This window comes from Daphnia magna, linkage group LG3 (assembly GCF_020631705.1).
Source record: "Daphnia magna isolate NIES linkage group LG3, ASM2063170v1.1, whole genome shotgun sequence".
NCBI classification, from domain to species: domain Eukaryota; kingdom Metazoa; phylum Arthropoda; class Branchiopoda; order Diplostraca; family Daphniidae; genus Daphnia; species Daphnia magna.
In genome coordinates this window covers 4470099-4485506 of record NC_059184.1, presented here as the reverse complement: position 1 = coordinate 4485506, position 15408 = coordinate 4470099, and the positions used below count along the sequence as shown (strand labels likewise).

Below are 15408 nucleotides of genomic sequence, written 5' to 3'. Positions count from 1 at the left end.
TGGGGCTGGCTAGCTTGCTCACGCTTGCTTGCCGCCGTTCTTCTGTTAGTCGGTAGCTTTTGTCTTTTCTTCTTTTTTTCCCCGACCACCGATGTGCGGACTAAATGTGTGTGGCGTTAGCCTCGACTCCCGTTGTGCCATTATTCTTCTACCGGTTTTCGATGGACTGGCAGTTCACCAAACTAACTTAACTGACGCTCTTTCACTTTTGCAATTACAGAGGCAGGTCGCGTTGACGTTGTCTTGATCCCCCCATCAAGACTTTGGCTCGACAGACCAAGGGGCTCTCCATCAAGTCGGAATTCGGGACCCGCCCTATCGTCCGTCTTGTATCTACAAGCATCACATAGTACACACACACACGATAACGGTAACGCCTCATTCAAATCAATTTTCTTTTCCCTGTTTGGCAGCCATCGTCTAGAATGTTAGTTTGTCCTACATTTAAGGCTACGGTGAGCTCCTGCCAACACAACTTGAATTCGATTATGCATCGGCATTGAGTTTGGCTTTTGTTTTCCAGGGACGGACGTCTTTATTGACAAATCTTTGGCCCGTTTTCTTTTAAAATGAGTTAACCTATAGTCTCAACGATCTGATCGCATCCAAGGGTGTGCACAGTGGCGGGAAACGAGGCGATCGGTTGGTTCAGTTATAATCAACGGGAAAATGTTATCTAGAAGCGAAGGTTCGCCAAGTAATGGTCGATATCAATCAATCCGTTTCTTTTTTGTTGTTTTTTTTCTGTGCATCTCCCATGTCTTTGCTAGTGATGGATGGCTACTAGCTTTTCTTTTCTTGTTTATTTCTAACATTTTGTTTCCGGCATGTACAGGAAGAGATCCGTTGGTTTTGTATCCGTTCTCGTTTGCTCTCTCCACTGATAAACGGCATCGTACTCGACAATGCCGCCTAGTAAGGCCTTGATGCTCCGCCTTAATTGAAACGTAGCCAAACATCGAGCTATCCTCTGCCGTTCTCATTCTCTGTTTCAATCACAGCCGAATTCAATGAGCCTTTCCTTGTCGATTTCTTAACGTAGTTTCTTGATATCGAATGTTGTAAGCCCCACAATCTCCCGGTCAACAAAGAAAACAGACGCCCATTGGCCGATCAACAGCTAACGTTGAAATCAATGGAATTGTGTTACAGTCCCCGTAGCCTTTTGCGTTTGAATTCCGTATACTGACTAAACAGCAACGTGCAGACGAGTCACAAAGGGATGCGTTTTTGTTTTTCATTCAAGCATTATCAGAATGTCAAATGTACTAATGTTATGACTGTATCTTTAGTGGTTTGTGAGGTTGAAAAATCTTTGCAACAGGATCGTCAGTCGACCAAGAAGGAAACGTGAACTGCTGTTGGAGATGAAATGTATACGCTTATTCAATAATAGCGTTGATTGTGCGTAGCTGACTTTCATCTTTCCTTTGTTGAATGGCATCAGTTTTCCTACATGGCAGTGCCGTTCCTCTTGTGTAACGGAGCCGGCGTGAAAGCGCGAGCCAAAATAGCGACCGTACAAAACGAAAATTCTTTTGTAATAATACCCTTACGATTTTTGGTTTTGTCTACTAATAGTTATTTTCGTATTCCCAGGGATTTCTACGAATTCCGGCTTTACATATTTTGTATGCTTTTGGATTTTTTTTTTCTTCTCCTACTCTAATTAATTCATTATTTAATTTTTCTTGTTGAACCGCAACTATCAGCGACGTGTTTTTGTTCCGCTGATATTGTAAAACAAACCAAGCGCAGCTCCTCCTATTCTCTTATTCTTCCTCCACAAAAAGCAAGAAGAAAAATGAAAGAAAATGAGCACACACACAAAAAAATAAAAGAATTTTTACGACGTTAAAAAGACAGCGGTAATCGTTGCAAAGAGAAAAAGCGGAGAAAAAAAACAAATGTAAAAAAAAACATAAAATTGGGTGCAATGAGATGCACATTTGTCGCATTCTCCGACGAGAAAGAAAGAAAAAAAGGGATAACGATTTTTACACGACCAGTCTGGCCTCATCAGACTTGAACCGGTTGTATTTAATTGTTGACTCTTCTCTCTGCTGGTTCATTCACTTCCAGTTGTGCTGGTTATCTACGTTCGCATATATATACATACTATACGGATAACGGGATTTTTTTTTTTTTTTTTGTTTCCCCGGCCTCTGTGTATCCGATATTCTTTTACATGGGGGATTTGGCAGGAGCTTTTTTCTTTCTGGCAGAGAAAGCGCCCGAGTAAGGCAGGAGGTGACAGGCTCTCCGCGAGTGTTGGTTCAGTGCCAAAACGGAAACGAGTGAACGACTAAAAACAAAACAAAACAAATAATCGTTGACAGACTACTATAGCGAGAGGCGATGTCGGATTATACCCAGCTCTCTCACGTCTGATGCGTCTGTTCGCTATTGTGAATTAAAGTGCCGTGACAAATTTTTTAGTGTCGGTTCAATTGGCTTTTTTTATTTTATGAATGCGCTTCTGGCAACACGCAATATAGGGAGCAATGGCGGAATTACTCATCGTCCGGTACCTGGCCGTCCGTTAAGGCAATGGCCCAGTGGCACTGATCCGTTATCCACCCGACATTCCTTTTTACGAAGGTAAAACAGTGTTAACAGAATCAAAACGGTGTAGTTTCAGCACTTTCAGGAATGCAGAAGTTCAAGTGTTCTGGTGGCCTGCATTTTCAATTTCTCCTAATTTAGTCATTCTTTTAAATCAGCTGATTTGGATGTATTATTCCGTTACGGTCTGTGATTCCGCTATCAGACAGATGTGCAAGCACTTTTGCGATGACGGGAATTTTGCGTGTTTAATGCCAAATCTAAATCATCTTCGTTCAACATATTAGAATAAAGACAAATGCACACAAAAAGAGATTTAGTGAAAAGGACAAAAGAGGGAAAGAAAGTAAATGCGTTTTTCTTTTTTTTTTTTTTTTTTGCCTTTGATTCCAGCAGGAAAGAAAATGTACGAACTTGCGTCAAAGCCAGCCGACAAAACGTTAACGATGCCAACGTCATGTCCTCGTCGTCTGGGGTTATATAAATTCCCTTTTTTTTGTTGTTGTTGTGGCTCTAAGCACATAGAAGCCCAATTTTTTTTCCTCTCGGCACGCCAATCCCGCGTGTTCCATCTTTTTTTTTTTCATTTTTTCCTTCTCTTTCTTTTGTGTCCCTTGTATTTGCTGTCCCGCGGGCTTCTTCGCTGCCTGCAGTTGTTGTTTGGTGCCCATTCGGCTGAACCTTTTCTTTTTTTTTTTTACGGTCCTCCGACCGAGAGGATTGCCTCAATGCGAGCTTCCGTGTCGATCAGCGGTATATCGAAACTCCATCCATCTATCGTCGACTAGAGCGTGAAGCCGGATGTGTCGTTTACAGACGGAGCCAAGAAAACACAAGTCTTCCCCCCTCTTCTTTCTTTTGCCCTTTTGTCCCCGACGCGCTTGTTTGCCTTTTCCTGCACCGGCGTGTAAGGCTAGAACTATTCGATAACGCAGAACGCCATCAAGTTTAAGTTTACTGCTCTTTTGTTGCTTCGTGTCGAGGAAGTGGTTGAAATAGGAAAAGCAGAGGGAAGAAATCAAGAGAGAAAGTTGATGAGCTACGCGAGTTCGACATGGAGTCAGTTCATCTCATCCGTCGTGTCGTTTTATAATCAACTTGTCTCTTTAACCAAGAGACAATAGGACGAATAGCTAGAAGAGAAACTATGGAGATTGCGAGGATATTCGCGCACAATCAAGCAGTTACGTCGCATTCACTGATTTTCAGGCGAAGAATGGGAGACGGCCGACTCAACGGGACTAAAAAAGGAGGAAAAGACTTTAAGCTTGGCCCAAAGTCGGATCTTCTCATCAAACGTCTTTTGTGTCTTTCTCAGCTGATGACGATATACATCTGCAGAATTTGAAAAGCAAGAGGATCAAGTCGTGGCTGGATTGGACGACTAGCGAAAATGAGCATTCGTGGCTCTTTCAGGGGATTTTCGCTCGTTTCAACTCTTTTTGAAAATACGGCCAGCCAACTGGCACGACAGCACCTTGTTGCGGTATGGATAACGATCGCGTCGTTATACTGAACACACTTCTAGCCTGATTTACTTTCGTATTCCACACTGTCCCCACCTCCTTGCCTCCTTTGTTATTTTTTAATATCGAGAATGACACGTGTGTTTGTTAGTTCGTTCTGTCTTTTCTTTGTTTGTTTGTTCTTTGTTTTGATTGAGAAATCGATGCGCTTGCATAGTCGCGCACAACTAATTTGTCTTGACATTGTTTGAAGCGCTCGCAGGGGATACCAAAAAAAAATGGGAATGCGAAGAGTCGGTAGACATTGGAGTGTGCGCAGGAACCAGCTGGTATCTAAGCAATCAAGACGTCAAGCCGTTGTTGTTGACTCGTGTGAAACTCAAATTAAAACGGAATGTAGAGAGAGAGAAAAAAACAAAAAAACGAACGAAATAATCAGAGGGAAACAATCCAGTTGAATTTTTATGACAGCCCTCACGGACACGCGTCGGAGCCCTTTTCTTTCGTCTCCTTCTTCTCCTGGCTTTAATTCATTTTGTTTTTCAGCTTCTGGACCGCCTTCTGCTCTTTTTATATCTGATATGAAGAGCCTCAGCAGAAGCATTCCTTCGACGGATGAAAGACGATAAGCGTGGGTTTGGTGCGCATTTAATTTCATCCTTCCATCTTGAAATTTGATTGTGGTATCTGGAATTCTTTGGATGGCGGATGGCGGATGAATAGATGAAATCAAGAGAGGAAAGGGTTAGAGCAAAAAAAAAAAAAAAAAAGGCCAACAATTAAAAGAATAAAAATGACAATAAGAATAGTTTTGCGGAAAAATCTTGAAATTGAAAATTTCGTACGCACGACTTGCTTCTCTGTACGTCACACAGCGACAGCGGGAAATGCAGTAAACCTTAAATTTTTTTTTCTGTTTATATCTTTTATTCGGACTTACTAATTGGTTTTCTATTTTCATTTTATTTATTATTTTTTTCTGGGGGGTGGGGGGGGGGAATTGCGTCGTTTCTTTTTAACCTCTTGTTAATGTTGTTTATCGTTGGGATGGAAGCTTTTAAAGGCTTGATAAACAAGGGCGTGTTTGTCTCGTTTTTTTTTTTCTCTCTTCTTTCTCCTTCAATTTAGAGCGTAGAAGCAAGAAATGTGGATTGACAGAGCGTCGGGTACGACGAAGAGACAAGGGAAGAAAACATAAAAACTCTTAAGCCAAGATTGAAACGGTAAACAAAACACTCGACGAAGTGAGATGGGAGAATGAAAAGATGAAAAATTAGGGGGTAAAATACAGATATATATACATACAGTAGGTACGTATATATATATCTATACAAAGACACAGAGGCGTAGGAAGTAGGAAAGGCCAAACTCAAAATAAAAGGAAATGAGACAAGCAAAGAAAAAAGCTCGCTTCCGCCGAACCGTCACGGTTAGCTGGTTTGAATCAATGATTCGGTGCCCGGCAATGTGAGCGCCAATTGCTGTCCGCCTATAGATCTTGCGTCCGTTGCATTCAATTCTAACATCAACTTACCAAGTTCAGTATTTTCTGAATGTTTTCATTCCCTTTACTTATACATATATATATTTATATTTTGCTTAAGGCCTACGGTGAGAAAGAAAACAAGGTTCTTAAAATGTCTGTAATTTCCCTGTAGGCAACGAACGGTCATGAAGAAGAGAAGAAGTAAAAAAGAAAAAAAAACAATAAAACAAAACAAAAATATAAAAAAACGACCTGGCATGTTTTGTTTCCATCACGGAAACAAAAGACCCCACACGTGAATTTGTTGCGAGAAACAAAAATAACAACCAAGGCCCACCTCATGTTTAAAAAAAAAATGGGAAATTTCATTTAAAATCAAATGCCTTCGAAAATTCATTTCTAGAGGTCGGAATATTCGTGATGCAATTTGAGTCGGCTTTATTTGCAGTAGCGATAACATTGTCTACTTTGTCTCCTCTCTTTCTTTACTATTGATTCGATTCGTGTTTCAAGATTTTTCAACGAGCAAAAACACGGAATAAGAGAATTTTGTCAGTCTGGTTAATCAAAAAATGATGAAACAAGTATTTTTCTTTTTTTCTCTCTACTTTTCTCTCCCCCCCTTCCTACTTTTTGCTAATTGGGTGGAGCGGTCTGTAGTGCGTTGACAGTCTGTGACAAATGATACGTTTTGATGAACAGAGCTATATACTGGCGAATCGATTCGATTCTTACGTAGTTAAGGCTTGCTGGCTGCGGAAGTTGCCGAGCAAAAAGCTCCCGATATTATTATAGATGACGGGATACGGAATTACTGATGCGGAAGCGCGGATGAAGAACAGAAGACAGACTATGATCAAACTTATAGAGAAAAGAGTGAAACACGATCGTCCCTTCCAACTTTGCTGAAAACTCTACCGACTACTTTGAATCGTGTGCGACTCTTCTCTTTTTCTTTTTCAAATGGCTATAAAGATGCGCAGCACAGCCTTTGATGTCTTTTGATCTGACTTTTTATATCTGCCCATTTTTTGTGCGTGGACCATGATAGCAATTAGTTTCAAGAAACCGCAAGGCAGCACCATCCATCCAGACGTTGACGGCGTGTCCCAGACAGCGATAAATTGAAGGTGTGCACTGAAAGAGAAACCTTTTCCGCCGCTGTGTCTCTTACCGTCTTATGCCATGCACCCTTTAATTAGTTGAGGACGACTCAAGAGCCATGTTACTCTCTCGCTGCGATTCCGACCGCGTAAGCTTCACGTTGCAGGTGGATAGTACACGTAACGAAGAATAACAAATAGAATGAGAGAAAACGAAGCTAACTAGCTGTTTGTTCAGTGTCCTGTTTGCAGTTGAAATGGTTTAGTCGGAAGGATCCTCTCCCATAAGATTCTCGGCTCCGAAACGATGTCTAAACGCATCGTTCGTGTGTTTGTTCTGCGAACCACTCTTATCGCTAGTGTCCCTGTTATCACTTTAAACTGATGACCACAAAAGTAGTATATTCATACTCATCACCAAACCCACCCAAGGAAGAGAAACTGAGCTGCTTCTCATCAACTGAAGAAGCTCATCAACGACCCTGCCCTGTAGCTCAATGTAAGCCGTCCTATTGCATTCCTTGATCCCTACATCCTTTTTTTTTACCTTATATAAGCTACCGAATGACTAGTGGGGAAATATTTTGAAAGACAGCGCGCATTTCATCCACAGTTCTCTCTGTCTCCTTTTGCCTCTCTTTTTCTGCGTTTGCTGCCCATGTGCGTTCCAGGGTTCTAGACGGCGGTCAATCGAAAGCTAATCGAAACTTTTGTTCTGGTCTGTTTTGTTGCTGGTCAGCCAACACACTGGGTGTCTTTCGGTGATAACACTGTCGTTGACTTTTCTTCTCCGTTGTTGACTGTTGGCTTTCGTGACGTCTCTGGTGTATCCATGGCTCCTTGCCGGCTGATTGGAACCAAGCAGGCGTACAATGACTGAGTACACGTCTACTACATCCGTTAGTTTCTCCTTCATCGGAGAGACGACGAGAACCTAAGGCTCTGTGTTCGGAGCCGAATAAAAGACCATCTATATACCTTTTTAAGGCAATAAATGGAATGTTGAAACTAAAAAAGAAAAGAAATGCTGCCCACATCTGGCATTCCGTGCTTGTCGTTACAGCAAGAACAGAAAGAATAAGAACAAAGACATGACAGCTATAATAATAGAGTGGGAAAAAAAAGCAGTTCCAAGTCGGGAGCCTGTTAAACTTGAACTGAAATTATCTTCTAACTCACTATCGAAAAATTTCTAATCAAACTATTCGAGCAAAAACATGGAAGATCTAGTCAGTGGGTTCATATATAAGTTTGATGTGTACGACGATGTTCTTTTATGGCTCGTAGAAACGACGATGGAACACATAATTCGCCATCGTCAAACTGCCAATTCTTAAACATTTTCTGCTCGTTTTTCTTTTTGCATCGTTCAATGTTTAAAAGCCGATAGCGATCAATGCAGTTGGATCAAGGACACGCTGTGAAGATATGACCTTCTTTTGGTCTGTCCTGCAGACAAAATGATTGCTGGGTCTACATCAGGTCTTTATGTGTTATTGTAAGAATAGTGGAAGGAATCCAGGCGGTGGGATCCAGACATAGGAGTCTGGGACGGATGGGATCTTAAGGATATACCGAGAAGAATAAACGTTCGTTCGTTTTTCCGTTTTTCTTTCATATTCCATCGCGAAACTGAATGTATTACATCAACATTTTCTTTCTTTTCTGTTCTCCCGTGGCCTTCGGCTTCGACCTCCTTCTTATAGTTACATAGTTCAATTCTAGGAACATGGCACCAACAAACTTGTCATCTCGTGAAATTGAAAAGGAGGCTCAGTTTAGGTTGACCGGAATAGGAAAATGGTTCGATGATGGTAAAGCCAACAAAACTCGCTCCTACGAACTCCCGTTCTCAAGTTCGGTGGCTCTTTACACACACCGCAATTCAAGAATAGATAGATATATAACAATATACGTATATACAGCCAACTTTATTCCTTTTTGTGCCAACGAGACTTCCATTCACCATTGCCGTTCTCTGAACGGATCGCTCCCGTTTTATGGACCCCACTATGTTGTATCTATATACCTTTCAAAGTGTTTTCGCCATTGACTCTGTGTGTAGATATACGCAAGTCCTTGATTTCCAGATGTTTTCTGTTACGTGTCTTGTGTCACTCTTCTCATATATCATTGACTTCTTCTTCGTCCTTTTACTTTGCTGGGCACTTTGGAATCAGAGAAATGGCGATCTTCGTTAAGTACTTTTTGTCCAGTTTGGCAAGGTTTTGACGACTTGCACCGATTTAATCTGAAAGTTTCATTGGCCTCGCCAGTTGAACCGGCCTGTCTGGTTGTGATTAGCGCCTCATTCTTTTGTGAACTAAATAGCTTAAGGGACTCGGAACTGAGGAGGCTTAAAGTTTGCCGTTGATATGGTGCGTGCTCCTAGAGAGAACATTGACCGATCACTTCGTTACCCCAAGTTAACTGATGGCAGTGTATATATGTGCAAAGAGGAGTGCGAGGGGGAGGGGGGAGTAGGAGAAAAGAGAGAGAGGTTCTTGCGTGCGTATTGTCGGCATGGCTTTTGTTGTTAGTCTCAGTCTGAGACCAGTTGAATGAGAAATGACTTGAGCTACTACATTCCGTAGTCTTGCGTTTGTGGCTTTTTCAACAGCGGCGAAGCGCACACTCAATCAAACCACTAATAGAAAAGTCGTCTATCTTCTTCTTCTTCTTCTTTGCCAGTTCTATAATAAAAAGCTTCGTATAAGCTACTATATACAGTCTGGGAATACGGTGTCGGTACATCTACCGATATTCTGAAATTCACGGAAGATGCTTGTGTCTCCCAATGATTTATTACCGCTCTCTTCCACCTCTATGCGTGAGCCGTCTGTTGGCTCTTCTCTTTTGGGGCTCATTGCCGGCTGACGACGTCTTTTACCGGTGTATATTACATCCAGTATAGATTTCTATACCAGATTTCTAGATTTACTGCTCAAATAATCTGATTGCCTGGCGTATCGAGACAAAGGCGCGAGAAAAAAACCCACAAGATATATGGTGCGTACATGTCGACAACCTTACAATAGACTTACGGCGAAGAAACTCTGGCACACAGATCGTTTATGGGACGTCTAGCAGTCCCTAAAGAATGAAACCGTTTTTCATCGGTAAATCGTTTTGAGTGGAGGAACAACAACGCTGGAGGACAAGCTAACATTTTTTTTTTCAAAAGTAATTCTGGTAATCGTTTTATAACAGTATATACAGACCGCACGTGTAAAGGTTCTTTGCCTTATCATTCACTTGAGTTAGCAGCTTATACAACATACGTAATGTACGATAGTATCGAGCTGAAAGAATTACGGGCCGTTTCACAGTTTCCGCCCACAGACATAAACGCAATCGACAGTCATACTACTTTCTGGGTTTTTATTAACGTCGCTTAGTGAACCAGAATATTTCCGACTGTGTGCTCTTTCCTTTTTTTTTTTAAACAAAAACTCAAATTTATTAAACAGGATAATGTGCTATGCAATGTTACTTGTTTAAAACCGCAAAACTAGTTTTATTTTAAATTACCATAGCATGTTTATTTGAAAAGGTTATTCTACTGACGATTCTTCGGCTTGCATTAGACCTCAATATCATGAATATTTTGCTAGCCGCCATTCATTTGTTTTAGTTTTCCAAAGTGTACTTTCAATAAAACCGTGTCTGACTTGTAAATATTTGAAAGGGTTCACATCTCATATGATATGCAATCCTCTAATCCCTTGGTTAAACTATTAAAGTGTTCATTAACCAGAGGTAGACATTAAAAACAAACAGGCTTTCTATGCAACGTGCCAGATCATTTCCCTACGCCATTACTTATTCATTATGTTTGCATTTTTGTTTTGATTATTTCAACAGGTAGCAGAAGTGTCACTGTACGCCAACAGCACTTGACAGCCCATTGCACATTAATTCGTCTACAAAAAAAAAAGAAAAAGAAATCGAAACGGAGTGTGGGTGAAAGAAAGAGAGGGATATTATCCTGGATGCCTACCTACGGCGAGGTTAGTCATCTTTCTGCTCTCTCTACTAGAGAAACCAACAAACCGTTGTTTCAAGTCCAGAATCCGTGAAAAAGTCGAGTTTTCCATCGGTGTTGTGTCGATTAGACAATTTGCATCTCCATTTTCAACTGTCACCTCAACGGAAAAAAATAAACGATCCTCCGCCATGGCCTTAATATCGCTACCGAATGGAGACAGGACGTTTCTTCGTTTATTGGTGTGGTCGATGATGATCTGTTGCCTCACAGCCGCCTGTCCGGATTCGTGTACCTGCAAGTGGAAGGGTGGGAAACAGACGGTGGAATGCGTGAACAAGGGACTTATTGCTTTGCCTGAAGGCATGGATCCTGAGACTCAGGTGCTGGACATTTCCGGAAGCACTTTACAAATTCTACACCGGACGTTGTTCCAGCGCTACGGACTGGTCAACCTTCAACGCGTCTACTTGGCTCGCAGTCGGTTGGGACACCTGGACGATCTCACGTTTCAAGGATTAACTAATTTGGTCGAATTAGATCTCAGCGACAACATGCTGACTTCTATTCCGGTGGCTGCTTTATCGGAGCTACCTGCCCTAATGCGACTCTCTCTTGCACGTAATCCCGTGCGCCGCGTGAGCGCCGACTCGTTCCGCAACCTGCGCTACCTGATTACGCTAGAACTCAGCCAATGCCAAATTGAAGCTGTGGAAGCCGGCGCATTTGACGGCCTCAAGGCGCTCGAATGGCTCAAGCTGGACGGTAACGCTCTAGCGAATATAGGCGGATCGGCCGTCCTTCCGCGCTCCTTGCACGGTGTGACGCTACACGACAATCCATGGCGATGTGACTGTCAACTGTCGCAACTAAGATCGTGGCTGGTCCAGTTCAACATTCCGCTCTCTATGGAACCGAAATGCTCCCAACCTGAGCGACTTGCTAGCCGTCTAGTCAAGTCGCTCGATCCCATGGACTTTGCCTGTGCTCCGCAAATTTCATCATCCGTCACTATCCTTGAGGTATCGTTCGGTGACAACGTGACGCTCAGTTGTCACGTGACTGGTGATCCGGATCCTCGCGTCTCTTGGTTCCATAACGGACAGAAAATTACGGCTACGTCTAGTAGTACAGCGCTTTACTCTTCCGCCAACGAAACGGAAGTTGCCGAAACGAGCTTCTACTACACCTTCATTGGCGTTGACGGATCAGACAGTCAACGCAGCGTCTTGAACATCGTCAACGCCACAACCAAGGAGAACGGATCGTACGTTTGCGCGGCCGAGAATCGCGCCGGATCGGCCCGCAATAATTTTACTTTGCTTGTCCTGCCACTGCCGACTCTACCTCCTCCACCGGGCAGTATCGAATACGTCATCACAGTGGGAGGAGTGGTAGCCGCCATCGTTATAACGATGGTTGTTATCGTTATAGCCGTGGCCGTTCGTTGCTGTTGTTGTCGTCGTCGTAGTCATCGGACGCGCGACAAGACCGCGAATAATATTGCATCTATTGGTGGTGTAGGAGACTCAGCCAAAACTAAGAGCAACTCCAGCCTTTCTCCAGAGTTGCCACCACGTCCAATCCAGATGTTGCCATCGTCATCCAACATTGGCAATAAAGGCGATAACGGCTATACCATGGGAGTCCCGTTGCCCGGCGGAGGGAGGGTAGGAGGAGCAGGACGCGAATATCACTCAACCGCTCTTGACAGCTCGCTAGATCAAAGTCCGGATTTGATCAACGATACAACGGCTACCGCCAAGTGGAAAGAACAGAACGCACAAGCCGTCTCGTTGGACGATGGCCAGTTTTCACCGACTTTGTATGCCAGTAGCGCAGCATCCCCGTCCAACGTCAATGCAAGTCAATACTACCCATGTTCTGTTCCGCAGTTGTCGACAATTAGCGAGGCCGTCCTCCAGCAACATCAGCAGCACTTTTACCCTGCTCAATGCTCGACTAATGTCTACAACAGTTCTAGCAGTTTGGCTGTTCTAAATCCCGCTGGATACCTGGTACCAATGTCTATGCCTGGTCTACCATTAGTGGATGCTGAAGGGTTTCCCATCGACTACGGTCTACCGCGACCCAGTCGACCGACTCGGCCGACCCAGACTCACGTCCGATTTGCTGATCCACCGTCGGTGAGCGTACGCCATTATGAGAATTACGTCGTGGATGGCGATAATCTACAAGAAGCGACCATGGAGAACTTTTTACCTGACCGCAAGTATCCCGACTCATACGATCCATTGCCCAGTAGCCCATTGAATTGCAGCCATCATTCGGAAATCCGTTACCCTTCGGAACGCTATCCGCAGAATTTCTCTCCACCTTCTTTCCCTACTGGTTATAACGCAACTGGTAACTACGAAGAGATCATCGCCGCCCCACCATCCGGCTATGCTGGACATCAAAACCACCAACACCAGCATCAGCAACAAGAATACATGTACCCACCGCCTGGTCAAATGATGAAGCCTAACTCGTCGACGAGTATCGAAAGCTCTGAGAATTCGACTCTTACATTGACAGGTGGTGCCCCGTCATCACCTTTAGATGTCAGCATCAACGATGCATCCTCCTCCTCGCCGGGATTCCTGTGTTCGTCGACCTTACAGCGACAACCGCACGAATCTCCTGACGAAGGATATGAAGACGAAGGGATTGATGGCACTGAAATATGAATCCCGCAATGTTTAAAAGACATACAAATGTAAAGGGTCAGACAAAGTGGCAGCCATTGTTTTTATTTTTTACATATACTGTACTAGTAATTCATTCTGTGGAGCCAATCGAATAATCTTCTTTATATGTATGCTGTTCGTCGTGTCTTCAGCTATGTGACTTTGCGCTAAATTTGTCCTGAAATTGCCTATAATATGAGTTGAAAACCTATACAATGAAATCGGTTTTCGTTGATGATGTATAATTTACAAACTAACTCTTTTTTTTATTTACAAATTAATTCTCGTTGCATTATTCTAATTGTTTTATCGTTTGCGCAGTGCGCCTGTCGTCAATGAACGTCTTTCTTTGATGTCCTCCTGTACTCTCCCCCCCCCACGAAAAAAAATGGAAGAACAGGAAAAAAAAATTTAAGCACATAAGGAAAGAAAAAAACAATGATGAGCATCATCGTTGATTTTACGTATCTGTTGTTACTTGCGCAATTAATACTTACATAGCTGAGGTTGTATCCAGGTGACGGTACATAGCTGTCTATTATTTGGATGAACACGGTTATGGAACTTCACATGAGAATGCATGCGAACTGATTTTTGTATGTACATATTTTAATATACACGATGCAAAAATGGTTTATATGTAACCGAGCAAGAAGAATATAAAACATGGATTTCTTTACCACTTTTCGCAATTAACTTTTATTTCACCTTTTCGAAATTCCCCAATATAAATATAAGTTTGAAGTGACAAGTGACGTTTCACGTTTTCCACCGAAGATATCGTGAATGCAGTGACACAGAAAAGTATGTTAACCAAAGTAGCTATGGCTGTTTTGTCATTAAAAGCACTATGTATACATCGCACTCGATTACACTTCGATTTCGTTTTAATCAAAAATCTACATTATTAATGAAACTTATATTTGTCAAAGAATCAGCGTTCAAATTAGGTATTGACAGGTTAGATTAGATTTCATCGAATTCCAAGTCTAAATATTAAGCCCCGATTTTTTTACAAAAAGATCAGGCTTAAAAAATAAGCCCCCCAAAATAAGCCCGACTTTATCCCCCTTTTTTGTTTTTTTTTTTTTGAAATAATATAGCGTTCCCACTTTTGTCAAAATTGGCAAAAAACGCCATCTCTTGGATTTCGACCAAAATCACACAGCATAATCGAAATTGAACGCTGATTTCGATTTAGTGATTGGTTTTCTTGTTAAACCAGCTGATTTTTAATAAAAGAAAAAAAAGTGCTGTTAGAATAGAGTATAAACTTAACTTCTCGTTTTTTACGTTAATTTCAAAAACTATAAGGCCAATGTTAAAACAAGCTTGATTATCGTGATCATCATTCAATTTTGAATCGAAATCATGTATTTAAAGCAACATTTAAAATTTGGTCAAAAATGAAAAAGTGGGAAGGGTATAGCCTTCCCACTTTTGTCAAAATTGGCAAAAAACGCCATCTCTTGGATTTCGACCAAAATCACACGGCATAATCGAAATTGAACGCTGATTTCGATTTAGTGATTGGTTTTCTTGTTAAACTAGCTGATTTGTTTAATAAAACAATTTGTAGAGCTGTTAGCGCATAAGCATTATTTCTTGTTTTTTCCATTTTATTCAAAAACTATAAAACCAATAAGAAAGTTGACTTGATTTCCGTGATAACCATTCAATTTTGAATGGAAATCATGTATTTAAAGCAACATTTAAAATTTGGCCAAAAATGAAAAAGTGGGAAGGGTATAGCCTTCCCACTTTTGTCAAAATTGGCAAAAAACGCCATCCCTTGGAATTCGACCAAAATCACACGGCATAATCGAAATTGAACGCTGATTTCGATTTAGTGATTGGTTTTCTTGTTAAACCAGCTGATTTGTTTAATAAAACAATTTGTAGAGCTGTTAGCGCATAAGCATTATTTCTTGTTTTTTCCGTTTTATTCAAAAACTATGACGCCAATAAGAAAATTGACTTGATTTCCGTGATAACCATTCAATTTTGAATCGAAATCATGTATTTAAAGCAATATTTAAAATTTGCCCAAAAATGAAAAAGTGGGAAGGGTATAGCCTTCCCACTTTTGTCAAAATTGGCAAAAAACGCCATC

General features: G+C 41.8%; 1 protein-coding gene across 6 annotated transcripts in view; it reads left to right on the top strand.

Annotated features, from left to right (window-relative positions):
* The window catches only part of LOC116918932 (amphoterin-induced protein 3), a 115694-nt gene extending 101717 nt beyond the window's left edge, over window positions 1-13977 (top strand). For 3 of the 6 annotated variants that reach the window (XM_032924727.2, XM_045171371.1, XM_032924728.2), the window contains 2 exons: window positions 221-370; window positions 10485-13977. In XM_032924727.2, the coding sequence (XP_032780618.2) occupies window positions 10797-13295 (2499 nt within the window). In that variant the 5' untranslated portion in view covers window positions 221-370; window positions 10485-10796 and the 3' untranslated portion in view covers window positions 13296-13977. Of the gene's footprint in view, window positions 1-220; window positions 371-523; window positions 698-2165; window positions 2602-10484 lie in introns of those variants that run through there. The other 3 variants (XM_032924729.2, XM_045171370.1, XM_032924730.2) reach the window with 3 other exon arrangements.
* Window positions 13978-15408: the final 1431 nt, after the last annotated feature.